This window comes from Pteropus medius, unplaced genomic scaffold (genome assembly GCF_902729225.1).
Source record: "Pteropus medius unplaced genomic scaffold, Ma_sr-lr_union100, whole genome shotgun sequence".
Taxonomy (NCBI): Eukaryota; Metazoa; Chordata; class Mammalia; order Chiroptera; family Pteropodidae; genus Pteropus; species Pteropus medius.
The window spans coordinates 5,623,199-5,651,104 of record NW_024355008.1 but is presented as its reverse complement, the minus strand read 5'-3'; the positions used below and the strand labels follow the sequence as shown (position 1 = coordinate 5,651,104).

The window sequence follows — 27,906 nt, the reverse complement described above, 5'->3', positions numbered from 1 at the left end:
TGAGAAGTATACATATATTTAACTTAAGTATTTTTTATTGTTAAAGTATGATACTTCCAAAGCCAAATCTACTATACTGATTTTTTAAATAGCAGTCATTCCATTTGATTTCTTAGACATATAAAAAATAACTAATACTAATATAATTGTTTTCAAAGCAGGTTCACATATTTCTTTGAATATAAATTACATTAGTTATTAAGGGGATCAAATAAATTATTCAGTGCAAATCTTTTTAGTAGCCTCCCCAAGCACAGACAAATGTATATTCTTGTAACAGGGATGGTAAACAATATAGTGAACAGAAGTTGGACTTAGCATCTTGAGCATACAGATCCTACCTTAACCACCTCCCGTGCTTGTGATTGTAGACAAAGTTATTTACATTTCCTTCTTCTGTAAAATGCAGGCAGTGCCTCCTGTAGCAGGATGTGGAGTGAATTCAAAGGAAACGATGTAAATAATACATCAATATAGTGCCTATCTCATAATAGGCATTTAGTATATGATAGCAATATATGTTTGTTTAAAATCACATGTATATGTCATATCACATTTTCCAACATATGTGTTTGAAACGCACGACATACAATAACATATATTTAATGTCTAATAAAACATCTAATCGTTCAAGTACAATTGAAAAATCATATAATGCTGGCCTATTATATGATTTGAACATCTTAGAATAATCCTTTATAGATAGTATAACCAGTTCATCTGTCAACTAATATTTCACAATTTTACATGTTATGAAAAGAAGGATTTCTTTATTAAAGAAGATTGGAAACTATGATAGTCTGGGAGAAGCATGGCCTTTAGAATCAGATCTAGTTTGAAACTCAGCTAACCAACTTAGAATTTATGTGCACTTAGGGGTTACAGAAGCTCTCTGGTTAGTTTTCAGCTATTCGATGGGGGATATTTAATACTATTTATAACTCTTCAGGATTAAATAAGAGATATGTGGATGGCCTTAACACATAGTATGGGCGCAACAAATGTTAACTTTTTTCCTTATGTACACAGCTGGCTTTACCTTATTTTGAAGGGAAATAATTTCTATAAAAGTTTATGCCTAGGTAATTCCAAATGGTAAACTGAATAGTGTATTGTAAGTGGTAGAAGTGAAGAATTAGGAGTGTCCTCTTACTTAAGTTTCTAGGACATCCACAATAATTACAATGCTATCACTGAAGACAGAGACACACATATTATAGAACCAATCAAAGGTGAAATCTAGGACTAGCTAAGGTGGCCCACCTGACATAACAGGAAGGCACAGGGAATTTTATTCTGCTGCATTTTCTCTCCAGAGAGACGGAGAGTCACAATGAGTTTTCCACTCGTTTTAATAAAGACAACTACTTTCTATACATAAGCATCCTAGTTTAGACAAGAGGCAGACAGCCATGAGAGATATGTGAAGACATATTTCAGTTTTATTATCTTTTACGTATAGACGGATATGTTAATCAATTTCCACATACAATTCCTGTAACACAGATTGAAAGTGAAACTCGAACCAGCAAAACCTGTCTTCTGTTGCCAAAGAGTTAAACTGGAGAGACGTAACCTCAGAAGTTGAGGATTGTGCATGATCTTCCTTCCCAGCCTCGCTGTGCATATCTCTGCTGTTACACAAATATGCGTTCCTTTTTTTTTTTAATCCAGACATTGATTCAATAGTAATAATGCCATTCTCCCTTTTCCCAGCAAACTATCTGCTTTCAGTCCAGAGTTCTGAGTTTTGAATGTTCTGTTCTCTAGGTTCTAATAGCTATGTTTGGATTTAGTTAACCATAGCAAGTGGAAGCCAAGAAATAATTGTAGTATAACCCCCTCTATTGTCACAGTGCTTCTTTCTGCAAATATATCTGAGGAGTTAGACTTTGAACCTTTGATCTCCCACACCAAAAGCAAAAAAGAAAAAGTATTTATATGGAAGTATTTTCATTTTAGTGTTCATGATTTATTGTGGAAAGCAGGCGTTTAAAAATTTTAGAATTTCTTCAACAAAATTCTAAAGAGAAAAGAAAAAAAGAAGAAATCACAGTATTTACAGAGATAACAGAATGGCTTGGCCATGCAAAACAAAGAACTTTGGTTTTTCCCCTTTCACTTTGGTTTAAATATTGACCAAGATTCAATATTTTTTTTTCTGCCAAATAAAACTTCAATAAATCAAAGTTAGAGGCAAAATAACATATTTTCTTTTTCCTCATAATATTTTACAAAGCATTGAGTTTAATAGAATATTTTATATATTTAATTCATATCAATGCACTACAGGAAGCTTTTATTAAACTGAGTCACTAATGCCCAGACAGTAAATGGTTTACAAATGTATAATAATGTGTGTTTTGAAATAATGCAGAAGTGGCAAAATATTATTCCTAATCTCCATCTGACTTTAATCCTCAATTTATTTTTCATTGGCTTCATAATTTTTTATTCCATCAATCTAAAAAAACAAACACCAGTTTTCCTTTTCCTTCCAAAGAACTCGTTTCTATACCTGGAAATCTGATGTTCATTTTTTTTTTTTAAATAAAGTTATGTAAATCCTGGGATAAGAATGACTGTGCAATGTTCTCCCAGAAACCAGGCTTCTGCTTGAAAGAGCAAAGTTTAAAAGTCTAGTCACAAGTAGCTATTGGCTCATATCCAGTCTACTTCAAAAAGTTTTCATTTATACTATCACCCTAAAAAGTTCCTCAAGCATAAAACATGTTTATAAAGTTACAAATTTGAATGTAACTAAAGATACATAGACATTTTATTATTACACTTTTATGTACTGCTTGATAAATTATGTACCAGTTAAAAACACTAAATTATCTCAAGGTGCATTCAATATCTGTAGCGTAGTTAACAAAAACACACACGAAAAAAATATATATTCTATATTCTGTGGAAAATAACACGGCTTTGATAATGACCACTGTTAAAAATCTCCAATTCTGACTGATATCTTTTTTTAAAAGAAATAGGTATAATTTTAAGGCAGTGGATAACCCAAAGGATTTAACACCAATTTTTCAATACGGTGATTAACATGATCTATGAAAATGGAAATATTATCCAAGATTTTTTCAAACTGTCTCTCATACGTAGTTTTTCTTTTTTTCTTTTCTTTTTTGACAGAAAATAATTACTAGCAGGTGTCTCTAAAGGTAAATGCTACCCAAATTCTGTTCCTTTTTTTTTCAGTGTAGGCAACATTGTCAGTTTGGGAGTACCATTTTTATGTATCTGTGTCCATATGTGTGTGTGATTTACTTCTGAGAGTCTTCTGGTGGTCCATACACAAAATCAGCTCATCTGGTGCTTATCAGTCTGATTCTCTGCCTCCCCATCTCATGATAAAAAAAAAAAAATCACAGTTTTGGAATAGGGCAATATGTGTATCCCCAACCTTCACAAGCTGCCACCTTTGGGATTTGGGCGCTTGTGAGAAAGTTTGAGACATTACTGATACCAATCAGAATCAGAAATGTACCTGCTCAGATTATCCATATAAACAATTGAAATAAAAACATTACATTATACATCAGGTTAACAGCAACTCCCAGAACAAAGCTTACAGTGTATAAAAATAGCTACGTAAAAAATTTACATAAAAGGCAAACCAAAAGGAAATCCTCAGTGCAGACATTTACAGAAAAAAAATATCAAATCAAACATAACAAATGACCTATCATCATGGCTGCCAAAACGCATTATTGTTTGTAATTTCATTTCATTGTTTGACTTGAGATAATTCTCTAAAATCCTGTGACAGCTTGGTAGAATGAACTGTTAATATTTGAACCACGAATTGCTGTCAATGTCTTTGTATATGTCTTAAATACAATCCACGTTCATGCTTCAATTGGCCTATATAGTTTTTTCTCTGAAATAATGAAGAAAACATAATTTAGTAAGTTACCATAGCAATCATTTTTCACCATCAACAGATGCTTTGTACTAAAAGTAACAGGAATTACATTATAGAAGCCTTTCAAAAAATTCCATTGTCCCTGAACCCATCTATAATCTCAGGCATTGCCATAGCCCTCTACAAATAAGTTTTTGGAACTGTTGAGAATCTTAATTTGTATGAAAATTGCTTAATTCATATGAGGATTACAAGATTTTTCAGAAAAATATTTCATTCTCTTTCTCTTCAGTTCAAAAAGTTCACTTATCCCTTCAAATCACCCTCTCTTGTAGGCTTTGTCTTCAAGCTCAATTTTTCTTTAAGAATTTACTCTCTCCAATTTTGAAGAAAACAGAAGCTAAAACCTATGTTTATGAAAAGTTGAGGAATGAAGAAAAGAGAAGCAGAAAAAAAAAAACAAAAAAACAGGTTCAAATGCTGCCTACTTGGCTTTAATGGAAGGCAGAGTAGGGGAAGAAATCCAGTTCTTCTTTCATCCAATCAGTCTGAGATCTTGGTTTTCAGATTTTAAAAATGTCTCATTTAAACTATCGTATTTTTCTTCCCTGTGTGCATCTTTCAAATTACAATTCTTTCCCATGCCCCATATCTTCTCCATGGGATTAACTTGGGTGACCTACTCAAATTGTGACTTGGGGTTTATTTATAATGAACCAAAGTTTTACTGTGGCAGTTGGGGATTTTAACTTTAGGTGAGTAAGCTACAGTAACAGTTATTCTCAAGGACACACAAAATAATTTGTCCAAATGGGTTCCCTGTTTGGCTGGCTCAACAGAATGTAAATAAAAGCAAAAGCTCAAATTGCAAGTGGCAATATCGTGGAAACATATCTCTTTTGAAGATTGTCTTAAAAAATCACACTCATTTAGTTATTATACATAAATATATGCAACATCAACATATACATTATACATATATGTGCATATATAGTTACATATATACATACACACACATATATAATATACACACTATCTACGAAAGTGTGTGTGTGTGTGTATATACACACACAAATATGTTAGCCTTTTCATTAAAATGATTTGGGAGATGGCTGTATAAATACTCTGACACTTTTAAGTATCTTAAATCCTTGGATTAAAATTTTTATATTTTGAGATTATTCTCATAATTTTTTTAAAAAATAAATTTAAAGTATTAGAATCAGCTCTCATCCAACCAAAATATCAATTTATAAAATTAAGCTTCTTTGCACTCAGGAAAATTTGGGGTATTAGAGTACATAATGCTAATTGAATGTTAAAATCTCAAAATTGTTTTTAATTATTCAGATAATGATTTTTTTTTTTTCTTAGAGGATAGGAAAACTTGAAATTCCTTCTTTTGAGAACTACTTTCTGAATCACCAAAGTTTGCTTTTGAAAAACTCTCTTCCTATTTTACAAGACTCAGTGTTAAGGCTTTCCCCTTCACCTCCTAGGATGTTTCATACTTTCCTGAGAATTATTTCTATAAACCTCATGTGGCCTGCTCACCTGGACAACAACTAGAACAATTTCTCTCTTAGGCTTCTGTTTTGTGATTGTTTTCTTCTAACTTTTTATTTTCCTCCAGATTACCAAGGTCCTTGTTTACATGTTTTGATGCAGTCCTACAAAAGAATGAAATAAACATTATTACATAGACACACACATACATTATTATTTTTTAAATTTAGGATTCAGGTTAATGTTTCTTTGAAAAGTGGATGTTTTACATCTAATACAGGTAAACTGTTAGGATGAACAACTCCGCACTTGACTGATAACAGAACCCATTTCAATTAAATTACCTTGAGAGTGAGGTTGCATTAAATAAATTCCAAGAGAAAAAGAAATCTATTATTTTGAACACAGACTATGCATATTTAGTTATATCGTGTTTTTGGCTGGGTTGTTTTTCTCTCCGCTTTCTGGAATGTAATTATTACCATTGAATAGTCAAAATTTTCATTCTGGGCAAATACTTTCTGCAAAAATTTTCTGAGGGAGTTTCATTAGGGCCTTTCCCTTTTTGGCATTCTCCATCACACCAGTCCCTTGTATCATTGTTCATGGATTCTGTTTTACTGAATTAATTAAAAGCAAGATTAAAAGAGATCCAAGTTTATGACAGAGAATTGGCAGCAGAAGCCTATGCAGTTCTAATGTGATGGTTTTCAAATCATAGTCCCATATCAGTAGTATCTGCAACCTCTGGGAACTCTACAGAAGTACACATTCTGAGGTCCAGCAACAGAGCTGTGGAAACAGGAACTCTGGGAATGGAGCCTGCAACGTATGCTATTCAAGACCTCCAAGTGGTTCTGCCTCATGCTGAAGTTTGAGAAACACTGCCTTAGTGGCTGCCATAATTACACATGACTGACTGGGTTCTATCCTTTAAGAGCAGAAATTAGATTTTCTTAAAAACATAGCTCAATTCCTTGGTTTTGTGACCACTCAGAAAAAATCATAACATTTCAATTTTCCATTCTATTCATCTCCTTTGACCATATTTTCTTCTGCTTTCAATATATTACTTAGTTCTTTAATATCTTTGTGAACTGTGTTATCCAAATCATGCATGGATCTGTTTGTTCTACTTTTTGTCTTGATTATTGGTTGTATTTTCTTGACTCTTTGCTTATCTAGTCTTTTTTATTTTACATGACATGATGTATAAATGAACATTATTTTCCATCAGATAAGGTTTCTCCTTTCCTTAGGAGATAGGGTGAGGAATTGATGACTCCAGTTCAATCAGAGCTTGAGACAGGTTGGGGCCCAGTTGCAGTTTTAGTGAGATCCAGTCTTCTGGTTTTCCCCTATTCCTAAAGCGTGGCCCTCTAAGGCTTCTGATTAAGATTCTGGCATTTTTTTGCGTTCTTCAGCCCTTAAATATAGAGATCCAGCTCGCTCTTTTCTTTGGAGAACCTCCACCCAGATCTCCAGCCATCTGTTTTATGACACTTCGAGATATGGTCAATCTCTTTAGTCTTCTCAAGTATAAATTCCGTGAGAATAAGGACCATGTTTTATTTCTATTTTATCCATAGCACATACACACTGACTAGAAATAGTAGGCATACAGACAATTTCTTTTACTAAACTGAACTAACTGATTTTACTGTAAATGTATTTTCTCTTCATTGTAATCATAACATTCTTACTAACATTTCCTTTTCTCTAGCATACTTTTTTGTAGGAATATAGTATATAATACATGTAACATATAAAATATGTCGGTGACTATTTATGTTCATATTTATTTCCTTTTACTGTTCCTTATGAATTTGTGTCCACAAATATGAAGTTCATACACACCCACTTACTTTCTTACAGACACATAAAATAGAGAGAATACTACACTGAATGACAGAACCTGATGTCTCATTCCAATCTTTTCAGATAAAACTGCACAAAGTTATATGTATAAATATGTACCTTGATTATTCTAATAGCTCCTAACTATATATTCCAATATATACTAATACTTATAATTTCTATAAATCAGTAAAATATCGTGGCAATCAAGGAAAGCCACATGATTCTCAAAGCCTCTTCACTCCTCTCCTTTTTGGTACTAGTAATGATTTTTTAAAACCCTGTGTTTTGTTAATCCTTACATTTATGACAATTATAAACTCTCAGAAAAATATAGAATAAACTATTTGACTGTACTTGAGGGTGATAGAAGAAACTAGAAACTAGAAAGGGAATTGGACCCTTATACTGGGTGAGCTCTATTTTTACATAACTTTTCCTCTGAGAGCACTTCCCAGTTGCAGAGACATAGACTAACTAGAACAAAAGCTGGAAATAAAGGAGAAAAATCTCAAGGAGAAGAAAGCCACACTGATTTGTAAAACACAATAACTTCCTTGGATGACTCCTAAACTGCACATAGGTGGGCAAAATTTCACATAGGCCAGCAGAAAGCAACAGCTGGAAAGCCTAAAAACTTGATATAGATTTTAGCTACTACCCACGCAAGGAAACGGTCTGAAGTTAAGGTCACCAAGACAGAAGTCCTTAACAAAGATATATCTTTCTATTAAAATCCCAGAAAAACCAAGTAAAGACAATGGGTCGATATTCAGCACTCACACTAAGACAGATGTGCCACATAAAGTGTAAACGTAACCTTCACGAGCTTAAGAAAATCAGCCAGTGATATAATTCCTTGCTAGGAAAAACAACCCATGTCCTTTAGAAGACTATAACAGAGACTAGAATTTTTATAACATATCACCCCCCCAAAAGATTAGTATATAATAAAAAAGCTACCATATATATGAAGAATAGAAAAATGTAACACAAATTCCAGAGAATGTCCTTGGATGACACAGACTTTGGCAATAGCAGGCAAGAACTTTAAATCAGTTATTACATCACATGTTTGAAGACTTAGAGAAATATGGTAACAATGAGAGAACAGATGGAAATTTCAGCACCAAAAAAATGTAAAGATAAATAATTCTCCAGCTTAAAACTACAATATTGGAAGTGAACAATTCACTAAATTGTCTTATCATCAGATTAGAGATGGCAGAAGAAAGCCCCAGTGAGCTTAAGGACAAAAACATAAATTATACATTCTAAAAATGATAAAGATGATAGGGAAAAAAGCAGAAACTCAGTGAGCTGTGGGGCAATATTGAGCAGTCTGATGTACGTGTACTTGGAATCTAAGTAGGAGAAGCAAAAGAGAACGGGCCAGAAAATATATTTGAAGAAACAATAAAAATATTCCCAGGTTTGTTGATCTGCATTCACTTGCAGATCCAAAATTCTCAGCAACTTCCAAGCAGGAATAATAAAAAGAAAAACACACTTAAGTACATCATAATAAAACTAATAAAAAGCATATAAAAGAGAAGGATGTGAAAGTAACCACAGAATATTCGTTCCGGAGAACAATGTCATGAATAATAACTGATGTCTAATCAGGAAAAAATGCATACCGAAGATAATTAAACATCTTGAAAATGCTTAAAGAAAAATCTCTCAAATCAGAATTTTTATATCCAATAAAAAGACCTTTTAATTAAAGGCAAAATAAAGACATATTACATTTAATGAAAAAAAACTGAGAGAAATCATCACTAGCAAACCAGTGCTAAGAGAAGTATTAAAAGAAATTCTTTGGTTGAAGGGCAATGACACCAGATGAAAATTCTGGTGTACAAGAAAGAATGAATACAGATTATGTTTACAAAGTAAAATATAAATACTATTTTAAAAAAGTTTTACAAAGATAACCATTTAATGATCTCTATATAGCATTATATATAAGACCCTTGAAATATTATTTAATTTAACTTCCTCTATCCTTTTTGCTATTGTTGTCTATCCACTACAACTGCATATATTATAAAACTCACGCTACAAGTCTATGGAGGAGGTTAAATGAAATTATAATGGTTCAAAGATTTTAGATTATTACAGAAATAGATGTTATAAATTAAGAGTTCCTATTGTAATACCTAGAGTAACCACAATAAAAGAATATAGAGAGGTATAGTTAAAAAGCCAGCAGAGAAATTAAAACGTAATATTAAATCTTATTTGAGTAACTCCAAAGCAAGAAAAGAGGAACAGAAGACAACTAGAAAACAAATAGAGAGATGGTAGTCTCAAACGTAACAATATCGATAATTAAGTCAAATGTAACTTGGCTAAATTCTCCAATTAAAAGTTAGATAATCAGACTGCACTATGCAAGAAAACTAAATGCTCTATAGCAGAGGTTAAATTTTTTTGAAAGGTCCAGATAGTAAATATTTTAGGCTTGCAGACCTTATGGTTTTTGTTCCAACACTTCAACTCTGGCAGTGTAGTGTGAAACAACTCAGACGATATGTAAATAAATGGGCACGACTGTGGTCCCATATACATTTATTTACAAAATGAGGCAGCAGCCTGGGAGTCATAGTTTGGTCAGCCTTACTGCATATGAGATGCATTTTAAGTATAAGGAGATAGATAATTGAAAATGAAAGGACAGAAAAAAATGTACATGTAAACAGTAAGCATATGGAAGCAGTTTGGCTATATTAATATCAGGCAAAGTAAAATTCAACACAAGCAATATTACAGGGATAATGAGAGATGTTTTATAATTATAACAGACTCAAGATCTAAAAATGTTATAACAATTTTAAGTGTATGTGCCTAATAAAAGAATAAAGCAAAAACTGACAAAACTAGAGGAAGATATAGACAAATACACAATTATTTAGAGAATTTAAGAACCTATTCTCAGTAGTTGATAGGATAAATGGATCAAAATTCAGTATGCATGATTATGAAGTAGCTAAAACTGGATAGCTCTGTTATTGAAAGTATATTAGATATTAAGTGATTTTATATCATTTGAAAACAAATTAAAGATAAGAAGATTTAAACAAACCATTATGTAACTTCACATGCAGCTAAAAAATACTGTACCCATCACCACAATTTTTAAATTTAAATACCCACATAGCATCCACCAGGAAATACTATGCCTGCACACTAGGCTAAAAAACAAACAAACAAACAAAAAACACACACAAAAAACCCAACAACAACAACAACAAAAACTCAATGCATTTCAAAAGATTAAAAGCATACAGAATAGGTTGTCTTAACAAAACAGAATTAAATGAGAAATGTTGGAATTTAATATAGTTCTAATTACATGACTCCAAATAAGAAACCACAACAGGAATTTAAAAATATTTTGAACTGAATGAATGTGAAAATACAACATACTGAAGTTTGTGGAATGAAGTTAACATAGTGTTGAGATTGAACTTCATAATTTAAACACTTGTCTTATAAAAGAAGAAAGGCTAACTGATCTAAATTCTTAATTTACTTTATGAAATTAAAAAAAAAAGAAGAACAAGTTTAAATAACTAGAAGGAAATAGTTAAATGATAAGAGCAAGGGCGAAGGGATTAAGAAATACAAATAGATAGTTACAAAATAGTCATGGAGGTATATAGTGTAGCATAAGAAAAATAGTCAACAATGTTTTAATAAATATATAAGGGGGAAGAAGGGTACTAGATTTAGTGGAGTGATTGCTTTGCAAGTTATATGAATCTCTGATCACTATGCTGTACAATTGAAACTAATATATTATTATATGCCAACTATAATTGAAAAAAACAGTGAACTGTACAATCTAAATATGAGCAACTAATTATTTATTATATTTCAATAAAGCTGGGAGAAAATGATTAAAATTGAAAATAAGCAATACAAATAAAAATCATGCAAAGAGTTAGTTTTTAAAATATTAAGAAAATTAGTAACTCCCTAAAAAGACTGAGCAAGATGAAAGAACAAGTATAAAATAAGAATATTAGAAAACAGAGAGTGTTATGACTATAGAACCCCTAGGCAAGACAGGATAAGGGAATCTGATGGACAACTTTTTCTTTTTGCAAAAATGTCAACAATTTAAGTGAAATGGATATTTTCCTTGAAAAACTTACCAAAATTTATTCAAGAAGTACCTTAGATCTATTAAAGAAATTAAAATCACAAAATTTTATTTTAAAGCAAGTTCTCATAAAGAAATTCTAGGTCCATGTGGTTTTATTGTTAAATTATATCAAACATTTAAGGAAATAACAAACTCAGCAAGAGGATAGAACTCTTTTCACCCCATTTTACTAAGCCCACATTACCCTAGTACCAAAACTTGCCAGAGATATTATAAAAAAAGAAAATTAGAGACCAATATCTCTCACGAATTTAGACAAAAAAAAATCCTTAAAAATATGTTGCGAATTGTATGCATCAATACATAAAAATTACGATACATCATAATAGAGTGGGATTTATTCCAGGAATGCAAGACTGGTTGATATTCAATAATCTATCAATGTAAATTACCTTGTTTTTTCAGAATAAAGAACATGAGAAAACAATATGATTATTTGTAGAAATAATGTAGATATAGAAGTAATGTAATACATAAAGGGCATTTGAGAAAATTCAACAATGATTTGTTACTCTTAGTAATCTAGGAATATTAAAAATTTCTTCAACCTGTTTAAGGACATTGTGTAGTAAAGAATTGGGCCTTGCCCCAAAAGAGATCTGGTCTTTGTGCTGAGTTCCTAGGAGATATTCTCCAAACAGAATTTTCCAAGTGATAGGAGTGGCTTTCTTATTTATGGTGGGCCTCTTGGATCACACTTTATAGTTTATGCTGAGGCGTTGTCTCAATTTAGGGCCATCGACACCCAAAAGATTTAGCGTGGGAGCTGGCTAGCCCCACCGGAAAGAACAGCATATGGTTCAGGGTGGTTGTGGCCTTGTGACATCGGCCTGACCTCTAGGGAAGGAAAAGGCTGAAGAATGAGTTTGACTACCTGAACAATTAATCAATTATGCCCATAATAATTGAGGCTCAATAAAATCTCTGAACACCAAACCTCAGGTAAGCTTCTCAGATTGTCAATACTCCATGTTTTTGCCACATATCAATACCATTAGAAAAACACATCCCTGAAGACAACTTCCCATTTGAAGCCTTCTCAGATGTTGCCCTATATTCCCTTCCCTTGGCTAATTTTAATGTATCCTTTAATTGTAATGAACATAAACATGAATTTAATAGGTTTCAGGGAGTTCTATATTTCTAGGAAATTATCAAACCTGAGGATGATTTTGGGAAACAACCCAAACCAGAGTTCGTGTCAGAAGCGAGGGTGCTTTTATGTGAATTCTTCCCTTTACCTTTATATTTGAACTCTAAGTCCTTGTTGTTGGGGTCAGAAATCTTGAGCAGACTTGGAAGTCTGGGGGATTGTGCCCTTACATGTAGACTAGAAACATGTAAAGATGTCTGTTTTCATATTTCTATTCAACATTGTATCGTGGGTCTCCATGAGTGCAATAAAGCAAGAAAAAGAAATAAAAGGCATACAGAAAAGAAGGGAAGAAGTAAAATGATCTCTATTTGAAGACGAAATGATTGTTTACATAGAAATCTTAAGGAATCACAAAACAACTAATAGAACTAAAAAATAAATTTAAGAAGATGGTTGTATACATTTCAACAAACATTAATAATATTTGCATACACCACTAAATACAAATGAAAAGGAAAAATTAAAAAATAATTGTATATATAATAGCTGTAATACATAAAACATAAGAATAGACTTTATAATACATGTTAAATGCCTACATTAAAAGTTATGAAATATTGCTAAGAAAACATTTAAGTAAATGGATAAATAAATATGTGATAATCATGAATTGGAAGACTAAATACTTTTAAGATTTCAAACTACTCAATTTATCTATAAATTCAAAGCAACCACAATCCACACAGTTTAAATTTTTTTTGGTAGAAATTAACAAGTTGCTAAAATTTATATGGAAATGTAAAGAAACAAGATTGCTGACATAAGCAAAATATCGAAATTGAAGGACTCACATTACCATTATTATTGTGACAATGTGCCAAGGCCAAAAGAAAATCTTTTGAGCAAATGGTGCTAAAGCAAGAAACAAACAAACAAATAAACCACCTATGTCTTGAACCGAACACAAAATCTTACATATATCATATCTTTAAATGTAAAAGTTAAAACTATAAAGTTTCTAGAAAAAGACATAGAAAAATATACTTTCCACTTTGGTATAAGCAAGGATTTTGTAGAATGAACATAAAAAGCATTAAACATTATAGGAAAAAATTAATAAGTTGCTCTTCATCAAAATTAAAAACTTCTGCTCATCAAAAGCCACCATTAAGAAAAAGAAAAACCAAGCCACAGACTAGGACAAAATATACACAATATATCTATGACAATGGACTTCTTTTATACAAATTATGCAAAGAACTGTTACAAATCAATCACAATAGGACAAATGCCAATAAAATCATAGGCAAAAGATTTGAAAAGTTACTGCACAAAAGAAGATGACCAATAAACATATGGACTTAAAATCATTAGTTTTCAGGGAAATGTAAGCTAAAACCAAAATTAGATATCATTTCACACATCTTTGACAAAAAATTAAACAGAATAACAACACCAAATTTAGGCAAGAATGTGGAAGAAGTGAAACTCTCATATACTGCTGGTGGGAATTGCAAATAGGATACATACTTTGGAAAGATGTGTGGCAATTTCTCATGAACAAATATCTACCCTATGACCTAGCAATTTCATTTCTAGGTATTTACCCAAGAGAGTGAAAATGTATGCCCACCAAAACGTTTGCAAAGGAATGTTGATTTTAGACATATTACTCATAATGGCCCAAACTGGAAACTAAAATGTCTATAAACAAGAGAATAGATTAAAATAATGTGATATAGTCTAACAATGGAAACCTACTCAGCAATTTAAAAAAAAATGAAATCATTAATACATGTATCTCAGAAACATTATGTTAAATGAAAGAAGCCAGACATAAAAGAGTACATTTTGCATAATTCCACATAGATGAGGTTCAGGATTAGGCAAATCTTGGTGATAACAATCAGCACATTGGCTGCCTTTGAGAACAGGGTTGGTGGCTTAGACAAGAAGTCCAAGGGAACTTTCTGGGGTGATGGGATGCTCTATATTGTAAAGTAATGGTTACAAAGGTATATACATTTATCAAAACAGATGTAATTGCACCTTTAATGCAAGCAAATATTACCTGAATATCATAAAAAACATTATACAGAGAAAAGCTAAAGCATGGTCCTCAAGGCCAGAGATTGAAAGAACCAGGCAAAAGGTGCAATGAGAAACAGAATGCCATTTCTCATTTTATTTTCTTTCTAGTTAGATTTATTTGTCTAGGGATGGAGATTTCATCAAGTCGTATCAGATAGAAGAAGGAGGTATCAAGAGGAAGGGAGTGACGAGAATTCTCTCTAGGGAAGTTATGGTACTTGGGGCAAATCACATATCTTTCAGCATATCTGTACAGATGAAAATGACCTCTGCTCACCATTTGGAATTACAAAACAGGGCTTGTTGAGAACAACATGAAATATTTGTAGAATATATTTGTGGAATAAAAGCTGGGTAACATCAAGCCAATTATATATTTTATTTTAAAGTTTACAAAACAAAACAATAAGTAATGGCAAATGAAAAGTAAAACTCTCCCTTCTTTTCTTAATCTCATTCTCCAAAATAATAACCACTAACACTTATTATGACTTAATGCACCATGTACTGTTCTAAGTGCTGCATAGAGATTAATTATTGCAGCCTTAGGATATCTCTATTTTACATTGAGACAAATAAACTTTTTTGTAGTCGCACAGCTAATAAGTAGCAAAGCCAGAAATGAAACTCCAGCAGCCTTGCTCCAGCATCCATGCACCAAGTTACGCAGTTATACAAATATGCTAAGTGTTAACCACTGTGAAATGTACTAAATAGAAATAAAAATAGTGTTGCTGGTGGGGGCAGGTTTATTTAGTGAGTATATGTATATACGATTTAAATGGATTTTATTATGAATTTCTCCATTTTCATTATTGAGAGTCCACTCTCCTTAGTAGAGAAAGGAAAACTTTAAAAATTATTCTGATTACTTTTGTCTTGATGTGGTAAAAATAAATGTAATTTTATGGATGCGTCCTTTTTAATTTTGGAAAAATTCAAAGATTTGAATGAATTACAGAGGATAGAAATCCATCTACGATGAGAACAGAACAAAAATTTATTTAAATCATTCTCTTTGGCAAAATATTTTTCAGTCAATTAATTTGAGGGACAAGATTAGGCAATTATAAAGAACAAGTGCTTGGGTAAAAATAAAAATTATGGTTATTTGTCTTAAAATTTCTTTATCAGTCAACTTTTTTGTAACTTTAACTATGAGAGAACATTTAAATAGAATTTAAATAGAAAATTTAATAGAATCACAATAAATTAATCTTGGGAATAGCCCTATTGGTGACCCTCTAGTCTAATCTATGAGGCAGAGAGGAGGTCAGTGGGCCTGGGTTCTCATCTTCATGTGTCAAGTCTGAGCTGAATGTCCTTAGACCAGTCTCTCTTCTTAAGCACGCTTTCCGATCTATATACTGGGGGAACAATAGGATCTACTCACAGGGCTGGTGTGAAGATAAATGTGACAGTATAAGTGAAAGCCCCTAGCAGGTGACAGGAACTCACCAAATAGAAGGTGAGTCAAAGGAGCTGTACCTCAAGGCCATATAGTTATGCAGTAGTGGAAGAGAGTTAAAGCTGGTCTCAACTCTTGTCTGTGTTATTTCCATAAACACAGTATCTATTAAGGATTCAATACTTTTAAATAACTTTTTAGGAGATTCTTTTTTTGTGTGAGTTTTCCTCCAATATTATAAAGTTGTTTTGAGATTTTCAAATAAGGTAGGGGACTAACCTGGTGGTATCTCCTAAATGCGCCTTTATTTTAACACTTCAAAGTTACTAAGAGACTAGTTCATAAATGTTCTTATCACAAAATGAAATCATAATTATTTGACATGATGGCAGTGATAGCTAATGCCATAGTAGTAATCATATTCCAAAATATAAATATATCAAATCAACACGTTGGTGTATACCTTAAACTTACTCGGTGTTATATGTCGAATATTTCTTAAAAATAAGTCAGTTGGAGATGGAGGAGGTATGAAAAGTGAAGCGGGTAGAAGTGGGAGGTGATAACAAATATATCACAATCTTGGGATGTGGTATCATTTGAAAGATATATGAAATATTTGAATTATATATTTAAAAAACAAAGACAACATCCACTTAAAATAATTAACCCATGAAAGAGTTCATAAGATTTTAGGTTTTCCTAAAATTCAGGCATTTTTATATATATAAATAATTAACCCATTAAAGAGTTCATAAGATTTTAGGTTTTCCTAAAATTCAGGCATTTATATATATAAATATATATGTATAAATATATATAAATATATATATGTATATATATATAAATGCCTGAATTTTATGTATGTATATGTATATATATGTATATATATATGTATTGAAACCTCAGAGGATTGAAATTGAAAACTCAGAGGATATATGAGAAGTCATTAATACTTTCTGGTTTGAAGAGCATTTTCTTTTATTTTTAATTTATAACATGCCTGGGACACACAGCAGAAGGGCACCAGTACTGTCGATTTTTAAGACTGGGACTCTGGCAATGTAGAATCACCACCTCTAACAAACTGGCCACTGACACCTATAGCTAATTAGGGTCATATCCAAGAGAATAGTTATTTTTCTCTGTCCCCTGGTCACAACTGTCAGCAGAGTGAGTTTCCTCTTGGGCCAAGCTTAATAAAGTGTTAGAGCAGAAGAGGAGGGCTCTAATCCCTGCATCTCAGGAGGACAGATGCCAGCATTTTCTAGATTTAAAGAAGGAAATGAAGTAGAATAAATTGTTAGGCTTATTATGACTTTCACATTTATATCCTTAGAATTTCTAAGATTCTCAAAGAATATATCCACTTCAATAGGGAATCCTTCTGTACTCAATAAGAAATAGAAAATAGCCCTTCCTTCTAGGCCAAGAGTAATTTTGGGGACCATCCTTTTAAAAGGTTGAAAGATCAAAATAAACATAGCAAAACTGAATACCCATGAAAATGGTATGCCACCTGCCTGCATTCACCATTATGGTTTGAAGTGTATCCTTATGATAATGATGGGACAGAACACCATGGCAGGTGTTCAGGGAATATGACTTCCCTTCACCTTTGAAAAGATAATGAAGACAAAAATTTGAAATTTAAAAAGTTAAAAAAAATTGAAATGAATATATTCAGCTAGAAGAGATTTAAAAAATTGAAAACACTATATTTCGATACATGCCCTTTCCTCTGGAAATGTTTTGGGTCTCGCATAGTCACAGAGGGCAGAGTGATGGTTGGTTCTGCCCTTTGAGTGGCCAATGACCTTGTGGTTGACTGAATGGGGACTCCAGCATTTCCACATTATCTTATTTCCCTTCTCGTCTACTCTATTATTTATGATTTGATAGAATAATAGGGAATTTTATTTGCTTCCTTCTTCTGGCTTCCTGCCAGGCCATGGGTAGGGAAAGAGAAGGAAGCCAAAGCTTGGATAAGCTAGACTTCTGAGGGGAGAGACCACATCAGCTCTTCCATCTCTAGCACTATACTAAATGCCAGCAAGACATCAAAAGCAGAGATGAAATGGCAATTCCAAAGAAGTCCTGATGAGGCATTAAATGTTTCTGAAAATATATGAGATATGGAATACTTACTACTTATATTATCTTGAGTAGGTTAATCTCACTGTCTTACATGCTATGAAATAGGATTAATTGCATTTACATCATTGTTGAAGATTTCAGTAAAAGAACCTAAATAAATAAATAAATAAATAAATAAATAAATAAATAAATAAAATCAGTAGGTGCTTATGTAGCGTTAAATGAGGAAAGTCATTAAAAATGTGCTATAATTGGTTCTCCAGCACTATCTTTTCAATTTATTCAGTGGGAATATATTTTCCCTCATTAGAACATACATTTGAGTTTAGAATGAATATTGATTGGAAATAGAAGTCGGTTAAAATCAACCTTCATGCAAGATCTTGTTTCATATACCAAGAGATACTAACGAGAATGGCTTTAGAAAGGCTAATATAACATTGTTTCTTGAGGTTTCAGTATTATACTCAAGTCCTCTTCAGTCCTTCCATTAATTTAGAACTGTCTGCATTTTCCTCTGAGACAGTAGCGCAATAATATAGCATTATATAAAAGCAGAACTAACAAAGAATATTGTGATTTTTAGATTTATAGGTTGCCTATATATTACACAATAATTTTCTTAAAAATAGTCATGAGTTCTACAGTTGCACAAGATAAATGTCTTGGTAAGTTTCCAATATTTGGCAATGTGTATTTTGAGATTATAAATTTCTAGTTAATGCTTACTCGCAGTTTAGTGATAAGTGTGGTGTCAGGGGTCTCTTAAATGCAACCAACCTGAAAATATAGTTTTAATAAAATTCTGAGTAAGCTTGTGGCTACATCATTCTATCTTTACATTTTTTCTTATCTTTGGCTCTTTTAATTTTTCATTAGTTCTTGTACTGTAAGATACGCAGGAAAGGATTTGGAATTCAAATAGTAACATTTAACTTCCTGGAGAGCTAAAAACAATGTTCAGAGGTCAAGATGAAGAGAAATAAGTAAACAACACAAAATAATTATTAAACCTGTTACACAACTAGAACATGGAGTGGGCTTGGTCAATTAATGCCTTTTGCCTGGAACTGTCAGTTAATACCCTATGTACAAGGGGAATGATCAGAGTCCTCCATTCTCATTATCGAAAAATCTCCAATTTAAAAAAAATCTTCCAGTGGGAAGTAATATGAATTAAAGCAGCAGAAAAATCATGAGTCCTTACTCTGCTATGAATATGCCGTCTCACAATGCTAAGCACTTCTTGCTGCAGTTCTCTATATTTAAAATAGATATATAAATATATAACTCACATTAATGGAATGGGAAGTGCATGTTAGCTGAGTAGCCACTAGATATGTTAACAAATGTACTCTTAAATTCTACTTGGGCATAAAAGATTTGTTCCTCTTCTCTCTCTCCGATGACTTTTTAAACTGCCGATGCAAAGAACTTATCCTAAATGTTGCTCAAATTCAGAACTTTGCTAGCTGTATGACTGAAGCTTTAAATCAAATTTTTGACTCATAATTTAATTGTTGTTCAAAGTTATTTGTAACAATGGGTGACTCACTAAGATTATTGATGGTATTATTTTGTAGGATGGAAAACACCAGGCTATATTTCTTTAGGGATCTGGGAAAAAGTCTAGACCATATCTTTAATAAAAATCTCTCATATGCATGTAAAATAGTGATAAATTAGCTACAAGTAGAAATGAAACCGTCATAATAATTTGTAAAGTTGAAGGAATTACTTAGAAGAGAAGAAAGAGAATATGGCCTTGGCAATTCTGAACTTGAAGGCTCTTATTATGAATTTGTACTTATTCTGGACAAAGGGATTAACACATGCTGCAAATATGCTGGCTTATCTCAGAGGGCACTAGCGAGGAATAACTTGCTAAGAATAATCAGGAATGCAAAGCACTTAGCAAATCTGAAGAGTGCCATAAATTCTTATAAAAACAACGATGCTTGGGATGAGATTGCAATTTGTTATTCTGATTACTAATAGTATTAACTCTAGAAAAGTTGGTGCATTTTTCAATTAAATGACAATTATTTACAGTCAGATGGTAAAAAGTGCACTTACTTGAATGAGGTACTTTAAAGGATTCATGAACTCTTAATCATTAACCTATAGACAATATGTTTATTTAACCATGATTTTATATTTGGGTTATCATATGGTAATAACCAATGAAGTAACACCTCCCCCACACACATAAATTTATTCTATTCATAGATGGACAAATGGTATCTGATGAGATACTGGCAATTGGGGATACTCCAAGAATTTAATATTCATTTGATCATAATGTAGAGGGCTGCTGTTTATTTTTCAGCTCAAGTTCAGGATACAGGAAAATTCTATTTTCATTCTTTTAGAATATGAAATTGCTTTGGAGTGCATTAGAAATCCTAAGTAAATGAAATGGAAATGCCCTAGAACCCCAGCTGTTAGGTTTGTGAATTCCATATTGTAAATTATAAAGGAAGGATAAGATTTTGACCATTAGGATACTTATACACATAGATGGAGAATTTCTATAAGATAGATATTGCCTCTGGGAAACTCTGCATTTTCTTTCACTTTCAAAGGACAGGCAGTTTTCTAAATTTTCCGTAGAAACCATGGACAGAAACCCACATGAAATTGTTGTAGGCAAAATGTTCATTGAGAAAAAAAACACATTTGTTACCAAGTGATAGTGGCGACTGCTCAAGATTGGGGAGTGAAGTGCCAAGATCATAAGTGACTGTGACCTGATGTGAGAGTGAACATACACATCAACCACAACACACAACAGGAAAATGTTTCTGTCTTATATGACAAAAAAATAAAAAAATAAGAAATAAAAAAGCAAAGCCTAGTGATTAAACACAAAGATTCTAGACATCTAAATCAAATACCATCCTGTCCCTTACCAACTATGCAAGTCATTTAACCATTCTCTGCCTTAGTTTTTTTAAATGTAAAATATGAATAATAATAGTATCTACTTCAAAGATGGTTTGTGAGAACAAAACATTTCAATACATGCTCATATAATGTGACTAAAAATTCTGAGCTACTGCCTCACTTTGATGATAGCTCCATTTGAATATTGCTCCACTGAAGTTGCTAATATCTTTACAGGGTAAGATCATAGAACCTGAGTCTGCTTTTTCGTTTGATTTTCTTTTAAGTTAACATACTTGAGTTGTTAAAGGGTGTTATATTAGACAATAATAAAATATAAAATTTAGTCCAAAGTTGCCACTAGCCATACATATCCCTTGTAAAAATCGATATTCTCGTTTATAAGATAAGGGGATTTAAATCCCATGTTTGAAGAGAGAGGTATAGCACAGTTTCGCCAATGAAACTTTTAAAATACAAATGTGAAACCTCATATCTGCAACTGAGCCATGAGTAAGAACTAGGCACGTGTGTATGTTGAGACTCTTCATTGGTTAGCTGGATTTTCATTACAAACCATTGTTAGAGTCGTAAGATTGATATTATCTGTATGATTTTATGACTCTAATATTTTAAATTTAAACACCATCTAAATCATATTTAAAGTAGTCATGATACTCCATCTAATCAATTTTTTAAAAAGTCAAGACAAAATAATGTTGATTTTTTTTTCTCTGAATTAGGTCCTTTTATGGAGTAAAGTGACCTAAATGGAATAGAGGAACAGTGAACAACAAGATAATTCTAACTCACTGGCAGTTTCACTGTTGGCTAGATCTGTCACTGCAAAGATACCTGGCCATACTTGCTAGATGCACTAACCACTTTTAATTACTTTTTACCAACCTCAGCCAAATGGTTTAGAATAGTTGACCTTCAGGTGGTCAACTATTGAATTCAAATTCAAATTTGAATTCAGACTATTGACTGAGAAAAATAAGGGAACATATGTGAAATAACACCCCAAGCCATGTCCCTGATGTTGGTCGATGATGTTGTCATTATGAGCCAAAAACAAAACATGATCAGCCTGATGTAGAATATATGTCTTTCCTGTTATAGAAATTACATGCCCAGCTGGATGAGCATAATGAACACATTGCATTTTCTCTCAGTGAAAGTCAATGAACAATGAAGATCTTTTTCCAACAACTTACTTTGATTTCTTCATGTACAGCCAGTAGACGACGCCAGCAACAAGGGCAGCGAGGAGGAGGCCAACGACGATTCCCACAATTAGCTTTGCTTGATCATTCACCTTTTCTCTGTTTTCATCTACAACAAAGAAGAAAAGCCCATGCAATTACAGGCAATGCCAATGATTTTTGAAAATAAATCAATCTAGTTATTATTTCTTATTAAAAATGATTAAGGCTCACTACTATTAGTAACATGCAAATTTGTGAATTTAAAGGATAACATTTTAGCGTTCTTACTGTCTTGTCTCATTTACTATTTTAATTCAAGTCAAAATTGTGGAGACTCAGAAAATTACTTAAACAATGACACTTCATAAATCTTGAGCTAATAGTCAAGGAAGAAGAGTCGGCGGCAATAGTACCTACCACTTATCTCGTCTGCCTCATCGTGTTCTGGAATACTTACTGAAATGAAAAATGTTAATATGAAATTAAAAACAAAATCTGTTTATAAATGAAAGTCACCTTTACCATTATAGTATGATGTAATAATACTAAAAGATAAAATATCTATTCTATAGCTAAGGGTAGAAAAAATTTACATTTACCAGAGCATGAACTTTCCTACAAAGAAATTAATCTTATTTTTAAGGAAAGGAGAGTAGTTAAAACTGCAAAGGTATTAATTTACCACAGAAAATTTTACAACTGACAAGCTATAGTATTAACCTGAAATCCATAGTAATTTCCCCACTACCACCTTATAATAGGAATTCTTTTAAGGGAAACAACTTGCCACAGATGAAATCTATGATGTAGTGTTTCTCAACATATTTCAATTTTTCCTGCCTCAATAGACAAGAATTAATTTTCCTCTTCAGTGTCAAGGACCTACTACTAGAGATCTTCTCAAAGTGGTAGAGGTGGAGGTTAAAATTGGGGATGTCTCTGAGGTTAAAAGGCAACATATGCGATGTTTGCAAAAGCCCTCCAAAATGCCATGCTCCTAGCTTATTTTAAGAACCTCAGCTGTTGTGGATTATCTTCTAATATTAAACTATATAAATATTCTTCTATGTACATGGATCTGAATTAAAAGTTTGGTGGTGTTTGTTAAAATGCAGGTTCCCAAACTCTTCCTCGTACATACTAAATTGGAATCTCAGGAGGTGCTCACTGAATTGAAAAATGACTGTATTAAATGTTGATCAAGCCATTAGAAGGTCTAGGAAACCACTATTCAATAGGTTAGAATAAAAAGAGAAACTCGTGTTCAGGAAAAAGGATAAGTTCTCTTTCTAGGTAGGATAAATCAATACTCACTGAATTAAATTCTAAGAAGTCAATGCTCCTATTTTAAAGTTAAATTTCTTTGGCTCTTTTCTTGTCAGTTCAGTAGGCTTTATATTCCAGTCATAATCTGTTAAGAACTGTTATCTTTAGACAATTATTTTCTCCTACTTCCAGCTAATTCCTATCTAGTATATTCCTTTTCTGCTAAGGTCACATGCAGGATTCCAATTGACTGAAGAATAAAAGTGTGGAGGGTCAGTTAAGCCTCCTGTGCCAGAGCCGAGCCTCATTCTAGGCCACTCCTGATTGAGGGTGACACAGTAATAGAAACAATGACGTAATTGAAGATGATGGATAATTTCAAATAAATGACAACTGTTCTCAGAAGAAGCTATTTTCGGTATGTATGTATTAACCTGATTTCAGCAGTGACAGATATTTTTCCACTTTTTCTTAGATAATCTCATCTATCTAATTTTTAGCTATGATTCAAAGATGATATTCAAAAGCATGAATTTTTTACACTAGATTTCATGAATTCTAATATCAGATAGTTTTACTACCAATTTGCTTTGACTTTAAAAGTCAAAGATGATATTCAAAAGCATGAATTTTTTACACTAGATTTCATGAATTCTAATATCAGATAGTTTTACTACCAATTTGCTTTGACTTTAAACATGTGACATTCCTGTACAAAATAAAGGTAGGATAAATACCACATAGAATTGAAATGCACAATAATAGGTTAAAGGGAATTAAAAATTTACCAAAATTAAAACTGATATAGAAATGTTTTAAGATAATCTTTGAATTATCTATACTCTGAACACAAAAAATTGATTAACTAATAGCAACTCAGTTCATATCCTCTGCTGCTCTTGGTAAATTTTCCTGTATAAGATAAGGTCTCTGACCCATGAGACATGAAATGATTTAGCTGTCAAATCAAAGATTGCACAAGAATGGACACCAGGAAAAAAAAAAAAAAGAACCTTATGATGATGATACTAAATGCAAAATAAATAAATAAAACTTACCATAATGCAGTATAGGAAGATGGAATTGAAGATTTAAAACTAATGAAGAATAACTTCAAATTTTCTTACTTTTTTAATGCCAGAAATGAAATACTCACTAGCAGAGACATTCAAGGAGTTTACTGTTCTCTCCAGCTGGTTTTCTGCTGTGCAAGTTAATGTAACATTCTCTTCAGGGGAAATGATAATTTTACTATAATACCTGCCATTGATATAAGGAGATTCCTCTGTCTGGAAAAAGAATAAAGAATACAGATTTAGAAAAGGAAATAGATTAAAAACATGGGAAAGAGTAAATCTAAGTGAAATAGGATAGGTGCTCTGTAGTGCTATCTGGTGTTCAAGGGTATATACAAGGTCAGAGACATAGACCACTCCAGGTGTATGTCTACAGCAAGGAGGAAAAATAGTAGTGACTGGGTTTCTGTTTATGCTCCTACTGTAAAGTCTAATAATTAAATTAATTAAACTCATCTTTTCCCATCGATGCTCAGTTTAGTTAATGTTTCGGCATAATAGTACTGTCTCAAAATTATTAATGATTAACCACCAATTTTTCTTAATAAACTTATGAATTTCATTCTTATTTGTAAATTTTGACACTGTTCTTCACTAAAGGGGGTTAATTCTGTTATCTTAAACCATTGTATCTAAGTGCATATTTCTGCACGATTTGCTCATGGGAAATTGAACTGTTTCTTCTCAATTTTCCTGAGCTAAATACAGAGGTTGAGCTCTTTTTTAGTGACTGGTAAATTCATCTGGTTGTTGTGAGGTATTAATGAGGACAATCACCACATTTGATTCCTCTAAACATAAGAGACAATTCATTTTAATTTCTTCCCCAAGATTTGACTCCTAAGTTACATCACTAAAGCACATATGTACTTGAGTTCTTTTCTTGGTCACATTATATACACCATGCATTGGTCTCTACTTGCTTTCTTTTCAACTACGATGTAAGGGCCTTGAGGACAAGAGCTAGTTTCATGCTTAGGGATATTGTCTAGTCCTCAAGTAAGGGGTGGGGCAGAGGTTTCAGGAGTTGTAATATAATAAATTCACCATGTGATTGTAGAAGGAGCAAATAAAAGATTATGGATAGAACAGCAAAAGCTTATAACAAGAAAAATAACATATCATCTAGTGGGCCAGAATCAATTCTTCTCCTTGACAATGAAGAATGGCATTATTATTTTTATACTCATAGTAAGTTCACCTGTTATTTTACCATTTCCCACTAGTATTTTTCATATGACTTTCTCACTGAGTCTTTGTGTTTGTTATTTTTATCTCTACAAAATATATGTGCTTATTTCTAGGGTGGCCTTTGAAAATTTTATATCTTTTCATTCATCAAATATTTATTGTATGCTTATTTTTCTACTTTCTATGCTTGCCAGTAGTATAGGTTCTTTTTTTGCTTTAATTATTACTTAATTGAGTTAGACAGCAAAAAGAATAAAATGGAAAAGAAACAGGCATTTTTGATGCTAAAAAAATAAATGCGTACATTGTCAGCAATTCAGGTGGTTGAGGTCTTTATTCCGAATCAAGGCAGCAGCATTTCCTTCCAGTTAAGGAGCCCAGAGCCTCTTTGTCCACCTCATGTATGCTCTTTTGTGTGTCCCCATCACACCTAACCAAATCAGGAGTCATTTGCCTCAAGTGTGCCCACTCTTTTTGGGACCTTCTATACTTGGAGTTACGCAAATATAGACGTACCACCCATAGGTAAAAGAGCCAAAATTCATCTTGCTCTGAAAAACCACATTACATAATGCGGACCAGAGATCAAACTTCCCTAGACAGGGAAAGAGTAGAAATTTTAACTAAAACTAAATTGCAACTCTGCTTTATGCATGATATGCACTTTCTCAGATTTCAACAGGGTCTAAAGCTGGGAAGAAAGCAGCACAGAAGATTCAGATAATCAAATGGCACCTCTGGGTGTTACTGAAGAGTCTAACTGGCTCCGCTGAGAAGAGGGACATGAAGACTGTTGTAGAGAAAATGGAATTAACGAGTGTGTCAGCAGCCCAAGCAGACTGGCAATTTAATGGGATTATAGCTCTAAACCCCTAGTAACAGGCCATAGTATCATTTCTTTTCTTTTTTTTTTTTTAATCAAAGAAAAGAGAAAATTACTGGTAGTGTTCTTAAGTTCTTAGCCCTTTGTTATTACTAAAATGTCCTGATAAAGGTACAAATATTAAGATTTGGTTTATGTCTACTTTTGTTTAGAAGGAAGCACCCTAATAGCCATATATTTAGCTAGCCTTATTCTGGCCCCAGCCCTGGCATATGCAAATCAGTCCATATGTTCAGAAATAGTGAATGTGTTCTTCACCACACTCCAGGGCCCAGTTTTAAGAAAAAATATCTTTTAGTGTGCATAAGTAAGCAAAGTAATGTAGGCCACTTATTACTCAGATGTGTAAATTTATGATGCAGAAAAGTGCATACCTTAATGTTTTAATTACCCAAGTTTCAGGAATTAATGATCATGGAACAACACTCAATTTACATTTTTTTAAAAATAGACACTGACCACAACATAATGATTCTTCCATTCTTCGTGGCCATGGGTTTTAAAATTTCTCTTTGAGCCATGTTATGCCTTTGGGAAAATTAAGAATTTAGCAAAAGCTTTCTCCGAGAATATAAAGCAAATTTTTATATTAGTAACTAGCTAGCCCATAGTTTATATATCTAAATAAAACTCTACATTGGACCAAGTGCAGCATAGAACAAGAAGACAAATACTTGCTTGGTTTATGACACTTCCACTACCAGTAATTGTCCACTGTATAGCTGGCTTCGGAAATCCTTCCACATGGCAGATTATGGTTTTAGACAGTCCACTTGGATCAGTTTTCTTTGTCATTTTGATTTGAGGTTTTCCTAAAGTATTATTAAAATTAAAATAAGATGTTGAACTGAGGTCATAAAAGCAACCAGATATCAAATTCTCAAAGAACAATTTAAATTGGTGCTCAAGTATTTAATTACCTTCTACAATGAGAGTCAATGACTCTCTTTTCTTTAGTCCTTCTACCTCTTGCAGAGCAGTTTCACAGACATAGTTTCCAGCATCTTGGTAGTGAAGACTAGAAAATGATGGGCTAGATTTAAGCCTGGTGTTATCCTGATTAAATAAAAAGTTAATTACTTCACATGGTACAATAATAACTCTCAATGTATTTATTAGATAATAATTAAGTCTAAATTATTCTTCCGGGTCTAATGAAAATGCAAGCTTCTTTTTCTTAACTTTAGATGCTTTCAAAAATAAATTTCATTTTTTCTTTGTAGTTTTAGAGTCAGACATGTCAGTTTTATTTCAGGCTCTTGTTTACTAAATTTATAATTTGGAACA

General features: G+C 32.5%; 1 protein-coding gene across 2 annotated transcripts in view; it reads right to left on the bottom strand.

The window, feature by feature from the left end:
• Nucleotides 1–1,420: 1,420 nt before the first annotated feature.
• ALCAM (activated leukocyte cell adhesion molecule) overlaps nt 1,421–27,906 on the bottom strand; it is a 181,308-nt gene continuing 154,822 nt past the window's right edge. The window contains exons 10-16 of one of the 2 annotated variants that reach the window (XM_039856922.1): nt 27,540–27,675; nt 27,298–27,431; nt 24,626–24,758; nt 22,621–22,659; nt 22,213–22,330; nt 5,435–5,550; nt 1,421–3,895 (exon numbers count right to left, since the gene is read on the bottom strand). In XM_039856922.1, coding sequence (XP_039712856.1) covers nt 5,463–5,550; nt 22,213–22,330; nt 22,621–22,659; nt 24,626–24,758; nt 27,298–27,431; nt 27,540–27,675 — 648 coding nt within the window. In that variant the 3' untranslated portion in view covers nt 1,421–3,895; nt 5,435–5,462. The remainder of the gene's footprint in view (nt 3,896–5,434; nt 5,551–22,212; nt 22,331–22,620; nt 22,660–24,625; nt 24,759–27,297; nt 27,432–27,539; nt 27,676–27,906) is intronic. The other variant, XM_039856923.1, reaches the window with a different exon arrangement.